At 37.7% G+C, this 16,636-nt stretch overlaps 2 protein-coding genes across 2 annotated transcripts; one reads left to right on the top strand and one right to left on the bottom strand.

The window, feature by feature from the left end:
• Positions 1–60: 60 nt before the first annotated feature.
• Positions 61–5,402, bottom strand: LOC136256858 (DNA excision repair protein ERCC-8-like). Its single transcript, XM_066049919.1, has 3 exons — positions 5,127–5,402; positions 2,895–3,807; positions 61–289 (listed from the first exon to the last, which is right to left on the bottom strand). Exons 1-3 carry the CDS (start codon positions 5,300–5,302, stop codon positions 137–139), a joined length of 1,242 nt encoding a protein of 413 aa, XP_065905991.1. The 5' UTR covers positions 5,303–5,402; the 3' UTR covers positions 61–136.
• LOC136256859 (PDZ domain-containing protein GIPC3-like) lies at positions 5,383–16,613 on the top strand. The gene is made up of 5 exons (XM_066049920.1): positions 5,383–5,800; positions 5,984–6,350; positions 10,486–10,640; positions 14,192–14,276; positions 16,361–16,613. Exons 1-5 carry the CDS (start codon positions 5,525–5,527, stop codon positions 16,528–16,530), a joined length of 1,053 nt encoding a protein of 350 aa, XP_065905992.1. The 5' UTR covers positions 5,383–5,524; the 3' UTR covers positions 16,531–16,613.
• The last annotated feature ends 23 nt before the right edge of the window (positions 16,614–16,636 follow it).

The raw sequence follows: 16,636 nt of genomic DNA, 5'->3' as shown, positions 1-16,636 counted from the left end.
TTTATGGCTCCCATTGAGCATATCGGATGACTGTATGATGTACCTGGTTGCTACATAAAATCTGGAGACGAAAAACTTTGTGGCATTTAAACAGATAGTAAGTACACATACAAACAATCAATAGTGTCATGTATTGTCATGTCTCATCATCACTCCAACTGTCTTGGTAGGCATTAATCGGAGTACTTTGATTGTGTGTATTTAACCTGGCAGTGTGGGTTTCCTTGACAACTGGTCTCTTAGGAGACCATGCCAGTAATTTACAGTCGTTACCTCCACTGAATAAGATCTGTAGAAAATAACAACATTGAAACCTCATTAATGGGGCCACCTATGATATTAAAGGCCTGCTTTTAAATGGCACAATGATGTCACAAAGTAAACCTTTAACTATGTTTGGGACCTACTTGCAGTGTTGGGACAGTTACTTTTTTAAATGTAACTCGTTACATTTTATTTACAACTGAACTATTTAGTTACAGTTACATATTAATATAATAAAGTAACTATAATAATATATTACTTTGTGTCCACAGCCTTAAGCTGTCACATGTGAAACTACCTCTTTATCACGTGACATGATTGCAATGTTGGACAATGTGCAAATCTTGGTTCTAAGCAAGAAGCTGGTGAATAAGCTTCATTCAGTAGGCTTCGTTACTTCGTAGTGGCTAGGCATTACTCAGTGGATTACTAACGAGATTAGTAACTTTGTTGCTTAAAGTAATAATGTTACATAAAATTACTCGTTACAGTAACTTCATCACTTAGGTAATGCGTTACTTTTTCAAGTAAAGTAACTTGAGTTATATTACCTGTTTTTACAGCATATTTCGTTATATTACTTCGTTACCACAAAAGTAATAAGTATTAAATAATGCATTACCCCCAACACTCCCTACTTGACATGGTCACTATAATGAGGTGGTCTTATTAATAAAATTATGTAGCATATAATGTTTGGGACCTACTTGACATGGTCACTAAAATGAAGTACATCATCTGGTGACAACTAGACCGTAACGTATTAAGTTCATTTGTTACAATTATGAACTATACGCAGTTGCGATTCTAGGGGGCTTCACTGGTTTCCGGAAACCACTCAGTCTGATACAATCAAACTGCTAATAGAATAGTCAAAAAAGTAAATGACATGCTTTGAAGCCATTGCTAAAGATGTTATGTGCATTAAAGTAACCTAATCACTTCCCCCTTTGTCGCGAAATCATTTACAGGATCTTCTACCATTTTAAAGCAAGTTAAGCACCTAAAACAATTAATTTCTTGGAGCTGTTCTGATGGCTTCAAATCTTCCTGGAATCTTAAGATTTAACTGTGAAAAGGTAATCTTACTCACAGATAACTATGATAACTAGCTACGTATGCTGTAGTCGCTGTGCCTTAAAGTGGAACCCTGTTTGGATCTCTGTCAGTGGTGTCAAAAAAGTTGACCATGATGATGATCTTGCAGGCATTAAAGAGGTGCTCTTCTACTTCGGAGTTGAAAACAGTCTGAAAATTTTCAAGAACCATCCCTGAGAACATGTTAAGTATGTATACACATGTCAAACTTGTGTTCTGCTTGGCAGTAAACCTCAAAACAAAACCCACTGAGCCTGAAACAGTTTACACAACTATCACCACTAACACTACCCAACCATTAACAACCTTGTAACATTGTGGGCACACATAGTCACATTGAATGACTACTTAAAATAAACACACAGAAGAAATTCTTCTTTCCATCTTATAATCTGGAGCAAATATCTACGTACATAGCACTTAAAGACACATCCTTACACTGCTTGAAGGTTCTTAGTTTACTAATTTGTTAAGCTGCTTTACTGTAGTTGTATCCAGTTATACTGATAGTAAAATGTCAGTAACTTTAAGTATATGGAACATAATTGTTTTACTAAATTTTAAACTCTCAGTAAACATCAGTGAATGCAGGTTTACTGAAAAGCTACTAAAATTCCTAACAATTAACTGTTCCATATACTGTGGATATACCACTCTAGTAAACTAAGAAACTTCAAGCAGTGTTAAATGTGGACACTTGAACTTCTAGTTTAAATCTGCTTATAGCGATCTACCAATAGAAGTACACTGTTAAAAATAAGGAGATCTGGATAATTCACAACACTACTGTACGTACATGGCTTCCCTACCTGTGTAAGTGCACTTACACTCCTAAAATCAAAACACCTCTCTAATATGGACACATTTTTAGGATACTCCCTAGTACACACCTGTCACCACATTGTAGCATTACAAGCATGTACAGTGGAACTTGTCTAAGCCATACTCCAACTGGTAGGTGGTTACACATCTGTATGCATAAAATTATCAAATGAGTTTTTAGAAGGGTGACCTTCCATGCAGGTGGCTGATAAACTTAGTTGTATAACAACTGATACTGGATCTAAATAGCCACAATTTTAGTAGTCGTGCAGCTATACATGTACATATTCATAATAAATTAAATGTATCGATTGCACAACTACATGTATTAAACTATGATCTTATATTAGGAGTTCTGGGTTGGATTTCAATACCAACACTAACAGTGAAATAACGTATCATAAAAATATTACACTTGCGTGAGTTATTATACTATGTATCAAGATTCAATCCCTCAATATTTTCACAGTTGTACACTGTCACCATTCTTATTCCTACAGTATTTGGTAAAGCATTCAAATTATAGTCAGGTGTCCTGATCTACATGTGTTACACTAATACAAATGGTAACATGGACAAGTGGTCTGATTGACCTTTTTGATGAGGTTCCACTGTATCATAAACTCTTAAACCCATAACACAATATAGTGCATGTACGTGTACCTCAATGGTCAAACAACTACACATGCATATGCACACATACACGCTACCTGTTCATAAGGATGAAGTGCACAACAGTTAACTGTCCTGAAGTGTCCCTCCAGTACTCCAAGCCTCTTACCACTCATCAAATCCAACACCACAATATCATGTCCACTGGGTACAAATATAAAGCCCCCTCCCTTGCTCGTGTGTCCACAAGTAGTGACTGCCAACTGACAGTGACCAGAGAACCAGTTAGTTACTCTGCCGTAATTTATTAACATGTTCCTACCATTTAATGCATCCCACATTCGAAGACGGTAATCAGTGCCATAAGACACAATCCACCTTCCTTCGTCGGTGAAACATAGTCCATTAATGGCCCCATTATGTGCAGTTAGAATGCTGGAGGTACTTGCTACACCAGCACCATTGTGCTGGTCAAGAGATACCAATGGTCCTCCAACTTTACGAATATCCCAGAGTAAAATGGTGTTATCTCTTCCAGCAGATGCTAGGATGAAATCACTGGATGGAGACCAATCTAGAGCAAACACACTTTGTTTATGATGACGAAGAACATGTATAGCAGATCCTGACTTGATGTCACACAGCGTAATCACACCATTTCTGTCACCAGCAGCAACCAGAAAATGTGAACTAGACGTTGGCATAGCATGATGATAAACTATGTCATCAAGTTCAAACTCCTCGGCAACAGACATGGTATTTGTGTCCCAAACTTTCAGTGTTTCGTCCGTTGAGCTACTCAGAAAGATTCCTGTATCATGAGGGTACCAGCTAACTGCAGATATTGAGTGTTTGTTGTCAGTCGATGCAAAGTGGAACGGATTTCTTCTCTGTTCCTGGTTGCTACCAAACCTGGCCTTAGCAACCACAGGGCATTCAGTGTGTGATCCATCAGGATAGCATTGTACATCATAAATCAGTATAGTACCATCCACTCCTCCCGATAACAAACTTGTAAAAAAATGATGACATTAAACTACTAGAGTGTGCTGGAACATGCATACATATAGCTTAAATTTTTTATTGTTCCAATCTTGTAAGGATTTGATTTGATTTGTTGGTTATCCTCTATGTAATTGGCATAAGCCATTCTTCCTTACCAGAGCAATTGAATACTGTTACATATACAACACAAAGAAAAAAGCACAAACAAATACAATACACAGATGAAATAATAAAAACTACACTACACATAAATACAAGCAGGACACATGCAAATTTAACACTCGTAATTACTTAAGTACACAGATTTAGCGTAATTGACAAATATTAATTTAGGAAATGATGCTGTTCAATTGATTGAATTCCAATAAGTAGAGGCACTACAATGAAAATACTTCCTAACTCTGGAGAGCTTAGAATTACTAGGATTCACAAAATAATCACCACAATGTGTGTTGTACGTCCAAAGATAATTGGAGGATCTAATTGTTTGCTGATAGTATCGAATCATTGCAGTGATGGATTGTAATTGTATAGTGTCAGGAACAGATAGCCAGTTCAACTCTCTTCGATGTTGAGACACATGATCAAATTTACATAAATATTTAGTTATGCAGACAGCATGATTTTGCAATCGCTGTAAACGAGCAACTTGAACTTTTTTTTTTCTCAAAGGAGGACCCCGACTAGCAATGCATGCAGTTTATTTGCATAAATACCACTAGCCAAACAGCATTATAATATCTGAACATATTGATCACCAAGTTAATAAGCACAGCAAGTTATTTCAGAGATTCTGTTAACAGTTTAAGGATGGACCCACATGTGTGTATTGATCTAATATTTGCAGACCCAAAATCCCTGATTATGCAAATCATTGAAAAGCTTAGGCTATGTGTAGTGGCCCTATTTCGGGATTACCGTATAACCTAAATATTTGAGGGGGGAGATTTTCGCTGATTTCGTGGTTTTGGGGGTCATCAGCAAGAATTTTAACCTTGAAATGTTTAGACCTACATATAGTCTAATACATTTTGGGAGTGTTTGCAAATCCACATAGCAACATTGCTCAACCTTGAAATATTTAGGCTATACGGCAATTGGTGAACTAAATTGCAAAAGAATCCCCAGTAGGGCTAAGCTGTGGATGAAGTTATGATTACAAGTTAAATATATTTGGGTTTTTAGTTTTAAGTGCAAAGTCAGTTTTAAATTCAGAACAAGTCGAATTTTCGCGTTAATAGGCGCTTAAATACAGTACATGGCGGTTAAAATAATAATTAAAACTAGGCCTATTCACTCTATTCTGACACAGTTTATTTGCTTACTATCTTCCAGTAGAGTTCTCAAAGTCAACCGAAGTCACTGCTTTGGCATGATGTCGCCCTAGGTCAATTTCTGGGCTCAGCTCAAGCTCGGCCAGTCGCTGTGATGTTATAACTCTTTTCAAACAATCTGCTCGCCCACTACCATAACTTCTGGCCTTCACAAGCTGCTGTAACATGAAACGCGAACACTAACCAATCTCAGTCGTCTACACAAAGGCGCTAATATGAGGCGCTAATGCTATCAAAGCGCGTAAGGATTCCATTAATTTTTCACAACACTCCCACAAGCATTTATTTTCGAAAGCTGTGAAGTCTGACAACTGCTGCAAAACCAATATTTTGAGACGAAGTTGGATTAAAGAGATCTTCAGTTGTAAGTGCAGCTCAGTAGCGCGATCATGCCGTTCTTTGAGAAGCGAAAAAGGCGCTCGGCTGTGGGTTCAGGCGCCTCCAACAGTCCTCCACCAGAACCCTTACCCCCTCCACCACAGACGACCCAGAGGACGTCAGAAGCATCGCTACCTCAGTCAAACGCTGCTGTTTTACGACACCGCCAACTCGTGTTTCATGCCCAGCTAGCCCACGGCAGTCCTACGAAAAAGATCATGGAATTTTCAAATGTTAAAGAACTTTATCAGAGAATAGCCGAAGCATTTGGAATACCATCGTCAGAAGTGAGTGTATGAATAGACATTATAACAAGTTACAATCTTACTTAGATTACCATCTGTGTTGTTAGAATACATGATGTGTAACTGGGAAACCTTTAGATACAAACACATTTGTATGGTTTATACTTTACTGTATTTGGTAAAGAGATAGTTTATGTGTGTGTCAACTCCTTATCTTGTTAATAGATACTGTTTTGTACACTTAATTCACACAAGATTGACATGACAAGACTTCTTGGGGGTCAGATTGGATTAAATGACTTCATCTTTGCTCATGTGAAAGGCCACACCAAAGACATCATGGTTGACAAAACTGAACCATCCCTGGGGCTGACAATTACAGACAATGGTGCAGGGTGTGCATTCGTAAAACGCATTAAAGAACAGAGCTTAATATGGCAAACGAAAGAGATTAATATTGGAGACCAAATAGAATCAATTAATGGGAAAAGCATGGTAGGGTCACGACACTATGAGGTGGCCAAAATGTTGAAGGAGATGCCAGTGTCTTCAAGATTCATGATGAGACTTGTGGAGCCCAAGAAATCTTTCCGTAAGTTATATTAGGGGATAAATATAGCAATGAGGAAATATCATTCATTGCATGGTATATGTACGGTATGATAATTTATAACAGCTGGAAAACAACTAGTCCAAAATCCCCATGTGTAATAAACGAAACCTCATTTACCAGTCCTTTAAGGCCATGCATGTAGGTCTTAAACATACCGTACGGAGGGAAACTTTGGCGGGGGTAAACTTTGGCGAATAGCAAGCTAAATTGCATTTGGCGAAAGAAACTTTGGCGAATAAAAGCTCAATGCTTAGCTATAAAGATGCTAATCTGAGGCGCTACGAGTAATTGGTGGGTAAAACTTTGGCGAATTTGTAGCAGAACACCAAATTCGCCAAAGTTTTCCCCTGCTAAAGTTTCCCTCTATACGGTATATAGTGTACTTTGTAATCTTGGTAAAAAAGGTTAAATCAGCCAGCTATTATCTATTCTCGTGTGAATATTATTTGTGGTGCCGAGAAGTCTTACATGTGGTGCCAGAAAATATTGAGGTGTGACGTTTGCTACTATAATTGATACTCAATATTCATAGCCCTGAGCTATGAATAACATTATGAGCACTGCCATAGAAGTGTCATAACCTTGTGTGTGTAATATGTGAATGGCCACAAATTGTGTTACAACTAATTTGTGGAGGGCACCACACATTGTTGGGCATCCCCTTGGGGTCTGGTGCCCTGATTACAGCTTGAACTTTATGACGTCCACATTCCTGTACTCAAATACAAGCGGCAGACGTTAATGTACTATAAACAGTGGCCTTGTGAGTATTGTACAGTATCTTGTGAGTACAAACTGGTAAAGGGCAGGCTGCTATACTAGGAAGTACAGTATATCTCCTAGTGTCATAACTAAGAAATACAGGTGGATGGATTTATTACATGTAATTGATACCTGCCCATGAGCTCAGTACATAAAATGGGATTATATGCTGAATTCATTAGAAAAAGCTACACAACATGGTTTTTGTTCCTTAAATCCACTTAGCTATTCAGTTGATCATTTGTTATTATGAGCACTGTTGGGATTTAATGGATATCAGTCTTTGCTATTATACATGTGACGTTGTGCTTTTGTATGGGCAGTAAATTTGTGGAGTGTGGAGGCAGCAGAATCTGACAAGGTGAATTATGCCCTCTATTTGTTAAGGGAGGATATAATTACCCCTTATATGCAGAAAAGCTTAATTATAGTTACCTTTTGGGGCTTTTAAAATCTATATTGACTGATAGTTGTTTCCCACATCTTCTGTTCTTATATCTTGCTCAAATAGTCAACCATATAGCAGATTTTTTGAAGGTACAAAATTCACAAATGGCACTATTCAAATTTTCAGAGGAAAAATTTTCACAAACCACTTTGTATTTTTACCTTAATTTTGTGGGGGGGGGGTTGTACCGAAGTCATACTGTAGTAAGTCTGGCAATGGAGACTTTTGCACATTTACAAAGAAACTGCAATTGGTTATCACTATCCTGTCTACACAAACTGTACATTGTGGCAGTGATTAAGACCAACATGACAGTTGACCACCTGATCACAACTACATATGTGACTGGATCTGCAAAAACCGGTCTTATCGTCCAAGACAGGAAGTTTGGTTTTTTTCACACAAACACAAAGCTTAATGAATGCGCTATCAAATTTCACTGTCACAGTCGATCAGAGTAAAGTGGCCTGCTTTTGCTGGCTGCTTTTTTCAAGCACAGTGGCGAGCCGTACAAGTGGTCTGGTGTCTTGATGGAACCAGGAGATGGCTGTACAGCTCCGTGGTATTGGACAATGACCTGTGCTGCAAATTTCTTTTCATTTTAGCCAGTTCTGAACCCTGAATGGCCCATAACTTGGCCTAGTTCATCCCAACACGTTCCTTTTCATTTTTTGAACACCATCTTGCCTGCCTTCCAGGCCCCCCCGCCTCCCACCCTTTTTGGAGCTTGCCTGGTACAGTCAACCTCGGTTTAAAAACTATCTAAAATGGCAGGAAACTTAGCTGTTGACTACTTCTTCAGTGGATGATCTGGAAGGTAAGAAATTGCTGTAAAACGTGTGAAAAATTGGTATGCGTAGCTACCACCATTGGCCAGCTACAATGCTCTGAATATTTAAAACTGACATTTCTCGATACTTTTAAATGGGCGATAAGACTGGTTTTCCCAGAGACAGTCACATATGTACACTTTGTCTAGTTAGATGTTATGGGTTCAGGTACTAGGTGTGAAGTTTCTAGCACTATGATTCTTTATGGATTATATTACTAATAAACATTTCTATATAGTAGCTATAGCTTTTACTCCACTATCAACAGAATCAATTCGTGCTGCTTTGAAACTATTCACGAATCGCGAATAGCTGCAAACCTTTCCCCCCCTCCCATCAAAATAACCCAGTGTATGGCAAGTAATATGGACAAAACCAACTAATAAAAGTAATATGGACAAAACCAACATTGTACTGTGATTAATGGCAATAAACTTTTAATTCTTTTAGAGAATGAAATGCAAAACGGCATATATAACATGTTTGTGCTTCATTCAAATACGTACTATAGCTCTTCCATTGCAACCAGATTTGTAGTCATATTAAAGTTGTCCAAGCAGGCAGGTAAATCTGAATTCTCTTGTTTGTTCATAGTATCATACACTATGGTAGTAGTGTATAGTAGGGACCACAAAGGAGTAGGCGTGGCCCACGAAATAATATCACGCAAAAAAAAATAGCCTTTATTTCCCCTACGACAATCAGGCGCCCAAACAAGCTTTCAGATTGACCCGAAACGCTTTCAACAAGTTTCTACGGATTTTAAAAATAATTTATTTTCTACTGACTGAGTAAGTAACTGACTCACTGATGCCTTCAGACAAGCGTAACTCGATAACGGCTAAGGCTACAGGCTTGATTTTTTCACTGTGATGTCGCTTTGGCCTGACAGATGCCTTTTGGCATACCGCAGTACGTACAATGCGTTCTTCATGGACTTACCAGTGTCCTCCTTTGTGTCCCATTCATCTTTGCTGACAGCGAAAAGTGTCGATTTGGCGATAGCACGTGATGGCTTCCCTTTGTAACGGAAATTGTCCATATTTGTCATAGTGGCTATTTTGATATCAGAGGTGCTTTTCAAACAGTTCTTGATTCATACTGCTGTGTAATGGGTTGAACATAGCCGACAACAAAGCGTAATGGATACTTCACTTTTCAGACGATAATTGGGGCACACGACACCATTTCAGATGCAGTATGCATGGGTTCACCAGTCATAATAATTAAAGTTAACGAACAAGTACACAGAAAAATTTGGAATTTTCAACTAGAGTAGGGACCATAGCACATTGATAAAAAATACTGAAACAAGTTGGAGTAGTGCACAATATTAATTCAATAAGAAGTGTTATATCCTTACTGTGCTCACAATACCATAATGGAAATGCACAGTAGGGATATAACACTTCTTATTGTTTTACTGTGAATTAATATTGTGCACTACTCCAGCTTGTTTCAGTACTTTTTATCGATGTGTTATGGTCCCTGAAAATTCCAAATTTTTCTGTGTACTTGTATACTAGTGTTGCGAACCAGCTAAGAAGCCTTTAAACTGGCTTTGCCCACCCACTTGGTAAACCATAAATTACCCCTGCTGACAAGTGTTAACATCATAACATAACCTCAAAGCATGTGTAAATATGTGATTGTGATAACTGTTATTGTAAGGCACCTTCCCAATAACCAGTTTTAGTAAACTCTGCAGGTTCATAGCACTAGTATATACCCTCCATTAAGGTAAAAGTTCTTGAACTTCTTGACTCAGTTTGGTCTTTTTACAGCTGGGAATTTGCCAATTTTATCACCGGTAAAATTAACACTTGTCCCTGACTTCTGATCCCCAACTATATATACCAGTCAATGAATGAAAACCTGAAAACGAGAATGCCTCTATAACATAAAGTGTGTATAAAGTTTATTCTCCTTGAGTGCTTTACTAATCAGGACATACCGAATTAGTGGTCCCAAAGTGTCCGTCCGTATTAATATAATTATCATGTGTTTCCACTGTAATTATAAATATCACTGTATTTAAGGAAATAGCATCTAATAAATCCCTTATGTATTCCAGAGGATATTGCACCACGTGGAGCATCAAAGACAGCAGCTACTAAGTCACCAGTACTAGAGCAAGATCCCTCACTAGTAGAGGCAGCCATTGATAAGGGAGGCAAGAAGGCTACTCTGCGGTTAAAAAAGAATGGTCCTGCTGTGGTTGAGGAAGTGGTAAGCAATAGTATCTGTATAATTATTTACATGATCCATTTTTTGTTGGATTGATTTTGCTACAAAATGAAAGAAGTCTGACAGTGCTCTGCAAAATCATAGATCCTTTACACCCCAGGATTGGAATCTTCTGTTTTTAACACTTCCATCCGCACCTCCGTCAACACCTTTCTACAAAGAGATATATGAATTGATGCATCGGTAACTCGACTTTAGCGTATTAATTCTCTGTTTAGTGGACAGTACAGGCAATGGGTTTACTTCAGTTCGATTAACAAAGGATGGATAAGTACACATAACAAATTGTAAGTTAAGAAGACGTTGTTTCAGGCGGGTAGAGCTAGCCAAAATTTGTCGCCACCATTCAAACAACAAGATTTGAACACGGAGATATGGACTAATGACTTTGCTGGTTTGATTCCTTATCCCAAGTTATACTTACGGACTGAATTTGACGCTCATAGAGTGAACAATTCCAGAGTTACAGCTAGCCAAAGTTTTAATCGCTTGGGTCTGTCAGCGAGTTTTGTCACTGTTTTTGCGTCCACAATCATCTTTCCACCTTATTCGAAGTAAAGAACGAGATTACTGTATCAAACAACACGAAATTCACTACAGAACAATGGATCAGAGTTTTCTCCTTCCAGTCAACACCAATTAATTAACGGTGCGGATAATCCAGCACGTAAGTACAGCAAGTACATGGAGATTCCTATCCCGGGGTGTAAAGGATCTATGGCAAAATGTTGCAGGAAGTAAAACAAGCTCACTTTATCAGCTTTGACAAATTAAATGTTGATAAAAATCTCTAAGTCATAAATGTTCATGAATTAAAGGTTATCAAATTCTGACTTACATGTCCATATCATATTTGTCATCTTTAGTGTACCTCCATCAAAGTTTGTTAGTTGTATGATACATACCATAGCTAGTGGCCATTTGATACGATGTATAGCCTTATTTCCTTACTGTGGAAGGTTGTGCTGTACTTACTACAGTACTATTTGCTGCAAAAGCTTTGGCATCCAAAATGCAATGAGGTTAGATAAAATAGCTCAGATAAGTTGTAACTTTACTAGTTTATCCTCCTAATATAGGAGGTTATTTTTGAGTAAAATATCTGTGAGTGACTGAAGTCAGTAAAATTCAACATGAACCGCTAAGTACTTACTCGAATCACTGAAATCATTTAATACAGTGGAGCCAAGACAGTGTGGGCAAAAGTATCCTGGTTGTTGTAGTCCCTTGGTGTTGGTTAATGGATATTTGGGACTTCCCTATGGCCTGAATTCTGTGTCTATTTAATATTTAGAATCTTTTGGTATGCCATGTGAAAGTTGAACCCATCTACATGTATTCCTTACACCTTGGGGACCATGAAGTATCCATACAGATGTATCCTAATTTAAGAGTCTAATATATATATAGTCTAAATGTACAGGTACATGTATGTATGTACAGTAATACCAATGAGACCATATGTGTGGCCTGGCTATAATTTAATTGTGTTTCATGGTGATTGTTTCTTATTAACTAGTGTCCACTATCACTCCAAATATGCACACATGTAGTGGAGGTTAGCCTGACCAATGTTCATTGTTGTGTGAAATACCACCAGTGCTGTGCATGTGCTGCTTAATGTAATAAGGTCAATGGACCACAAATAATTACATACCTAACTGCTTATACCAACTGAGGTAACATGTGGTTTCTTTATTCATGAGTGATAACTTTTTTTAGAATCTTGCCTTGTTGCTTGTTGTGACTCTCTATCCCTAGCATGCGCTACAGCTAGGTTGCATGTCTGAAGTTTTATCACATGATAGCAGTGAAACTCTTTTGAGAAACAGTGAGGGCCATTATCAGATACTAGTGTCACTAAAATTCTAGGCAAAAATTGTTTTGAGAGCTTCTGCCTGAAGCTGTTGAAAATTTCTACATAACATGTAAATAGTGGGATGATCAATATGCTTGGTGCTTCATGCACCTGTTACGCTGAAAATTATGCCAGTCATAATATAGGCTAGTATCTACATGTATCCTAAACCTATAAACAGATCCCAGGGACAACAAGAGTCATTGACTCCAGTGCTACCAAATGTACTGCAATTTAAGTAGGGTCCTTAGATGTGTGTTTTTTTTTTAATGTGATAGCTAGTTGATACAATTTATAGTTTCAATGACGTATGTGGTAATAATAGTATGCCTACAAGTATAAGGAATTTTTTTAAAGTTTGATTAGCTACGTAGGATCATAGAAATAAAAAGTAGTGAAACAAGGGAAGTCACCTTATACCTGAAGATTAACTAATGGACATTAATCCCTACTTAAGTCTGTACCCACAACTGAATTAAGGATTAACTGCTATATCTGCAGGTGTAGGCGACCTTTCTTGTTTTGCTATTAATTGTTTCTATGATCTCTTAAAATTCCAAAGTTTTCCTTATACATGTACTTATTTGTTTACGTTTTTGCAACACTATTTTGACTGGTGAACCCGTGCATACTGCATTAGATTAAAGAACAGAGCCAGGCTTATTATTTTCATCTGTTATTTACTGAAATAGCAAAGTGGCCATTACGTTTCATATTCAGCTATGTTCAGCCCTCTCTCTCGCTACTCATTGTTACAAATAAAGCATACTACAAGAAGGACCTCTGCAATTCTGTCACAAATTTAGCTAGGGAAGCCATCACACGGCTGCAAATCAATACCTTGCACTGTCAGCAAAAATAAATGGGAGGACACAAGTATGTCCATGAAGTATGTGTTGTACATACTGCAGTATGCCAAAAGGCACCGTCAGGCTGAAGCAACATCGAACAGTGAAATATTAAGCCAATAGCATTAGCCATTACGGAGTTGCGCTAGTCTGACGACATCAGGAAGTCAGTTAGTAGAAAATTCCACTACATAATTTAAATTTTAAGTGTTTCAGCTAGGTCACTCTAAGGCACTTTGGGGCTTGTCTATACCCTGACCAATACTGCCAAGGAGCAATGAAGGTATTGTGAAGCTATAGTTTTTTTTAAGGTGATGTTTTGGCCAAAAAGCCCAAACCTTCATGATCCCTGATATATGGTACTATCATACTGTATGATGATTATATTTGGCTTGGCATAATCTGAAAGACCACCAGCAAAAGTTTGATTTTATGTTCAAATTGATTTGTGTATTGTAGTTGCCTGCTTTGACTACATCAGATACACACATCATCGCATGGGAAAAAATGAGTTACCTATTTAATTGGGTGCACTAGATGAGTAGACAATGCAAAATTTTGATAGACACTTTGTGTATATTTAGGTGCAAAACAAACCACAACTGCATTTTAAATTAATTATATTACAGTTATTTGTGTACTTATATACCAGTAGTAATTTTGGATGATGACGCTAGCAAATTGTAGTGTTGATTTCTAATCTCAATAATAAATCCTTGACTTGTGTAAAAGCAAATATATTATAAGGAGTGTGCACATGAGCCAACATGCATATTAATTTTGTAATATACTAGCTACTCGGTGTACTGGTAATTGTTGTTGCTTAGGAGGATGACTCGTGGGAAATGGATGCCTGTTATAAGGTGGATGATCTGTTAGAGAGTTTCATGGGAATCCGAGATACTGAGTTAGGTATGTGTCTATGATGTGTACTTATCCACTACAGTTGGTAACATGGGAACTTCAATAATTAAAATGTTTCAAACAGTATTGTTAGTAATACTGTTCAGTAGGGGTGCCTCCTTAGACGCTTACCAAAATACTGCTGTTTGAAACCACCATAGAAATACCATACACGACAAAAGTCATCCCTGTGGAATATTAGTTAATCTATCATCAATTCCAGAGTTAAAACACTTACAGAAGGCTGAATTTTTAATGCAGGCTATCTGTTAGGCAGGCAGGCCTATCATCGTGTTTTGGAGTTTTTTCATGCCACAGTAACAAAATCACTTGTGGCATGTATATTTTTCTGGTTCTGATGAGTGTCTGCCTACTGTGCTTTGCCTTATCTTCAATTGCACAGGTGTCATCTTAGCCCCTCAAATAGTTTTATGGCATCAAAATATGCACAAAGTGCCAATATGAAAATATATACACTGTACACATTGGTATGGCTTCATTGCACAAGATATTGTATGAGTACTAGTCAGTGGTGTAGCCAGACTTTTTGCCATGCCCAGGCACTGGGTGGGCAAGCCATTCAACTCCATGTAACACACATTCCCATCTTCATATGGACATCAATAGACATTTTAAAATGTGTTGTACATCACTAACAATGTATATAGCTATGTATTCTACCTACACTAACCTTATGCAAGATAATAACCTTACAATGTTACCGCTAGCTAGCTATTGTCTTCCTATCACATACGTATAGCAGTGTCTTAATACCAGACTAGCAGGGAATTTGAATGAAAGCACGGAGTGCTTGTAGTAGACGACTCACATCACGTGATGACTATAAACTGGAGATGTACTCCATACCATCTGAACTATCAGTCTAAGCCCAGTTTCCATACACACAGCTCGAACGGGTTCACACATTTCATAACTTCGAATCAATTTGAGTTTTCATCAAGGTTTTCATCACAGTCCACAAACACAAAGACACACTGTCACTATTTGTATGGAAAAAATTTCTGTCTAGTCCTTTGTCACAAAGCTGACCGCATTTTAATCATGTGATCTTGTTTCTATTCATTGCTTTTCATTAGCCATTAATGCCATATCAAATAACTTACAGTAAAACCCCAGGGGGAAACCCGTTTAGTGCTGGCCAGCCAGAAAGAAAGCATTGGTGAAGCAGACACACAGTAAGTTGTGTTAGCTGTTCTTGTATAGTGATTGTTCATCAGCAATTCAGCCCACCTCCTTAATTACTCTGGGTAGTTGATGGTAGGGCTAAGTGACTTGATTCCCTGGCTTGCCCGGGTCTGGCTATGCCACTGGTACTAGTGGGAAGATAGCTAACTGTAGCTGGACTTATAAAACAATCATTACAGTGACCATGAGTTTAAACAATCATAACATGCAGCCACTCTTAATGGTCACTACCATGCCCCATAATGGCAACCAGCTGCAGTTTTGCTGTAGAGAACAAGACATGGCAACCATGCCACTTGAGATACTCAACAAAATTATACTCTATTAAAGCAGTCACACCCACATGTGCATATCATAGCAATAGTGTATGCTATAACAAACTAAAGTAATAGGTAGTAGTAAAACAAGAGAGATGAATGATGGTTGGCTATGTGGGAAAATGTCTATTGTAGCATTGAACATGCCAATGTAGGAATTTTCCTGTTGTAGATAGCTACCTCATTCTTGTTTTATTTATTTTTTATTATCACTGAAACCCTGCTTCATTTTTAGATTAATTTTTTTTTTGATTGCACTACTACACATCCCTGTATGTTTAGAATGTTTTATCAGCTGACTCCCGACATTTGCTGTTACAGAGAAACTTATCTAACCAGATGTCACTTGTTTAAATTTGCCACTGTTATAATCTGAAGTTTTTGTGTGACCTACAGCTTCCTATTTAGTAAGATCATGTAATTGGTTTAAAGCTATTGAATTATTATCATATTTCAAAGTTGAAGTTGCAGTGTATAGGAACCTTGGAAACTGCAGAGTTAATTTTGATATGAAGGGTCCTTAAAGAGGTGTTCCTATATAATATATTGTGTGTTGTCATTTCCACACAGCAACTACCATGGTTGATCTGGGCAAGGATAAGCATGATATTGACGACTTCGCTCTAGCAATGGATGATGCCTTAGGCGAATTTGAGTTTCCAGACGAATTTGTAATGGATGTATGGACCACAATAGAAACAGCACGCAATAATAGAACACAACAGCAACAACACCCTTAGCTAATAAACACATGCTATTTATTTCACAATCTTTCTTGTCATTTTTGTTTTATTTTTTGAAAAAAAGTGAGTTTGTGTTGTTATACCGGCATTGTTCATGTCGTAA

This window comes from Dysidea avara, chromosome 5 (assembly GCF_963678975.1).
Source record: "Dysidea avara chromosome 5, odDysAvar1.4, whole genome shotgun sequence".
NCBI classification, from domain to species: Eukaryota; Metazoa; Porifera; class Demospongiae; order Dictyoceratida; family Dysideidae; genus Dysidea; species Dysidea avara.
This window is presented reverse-complemented; position numbering and strand designations above follow the sequence as displayed.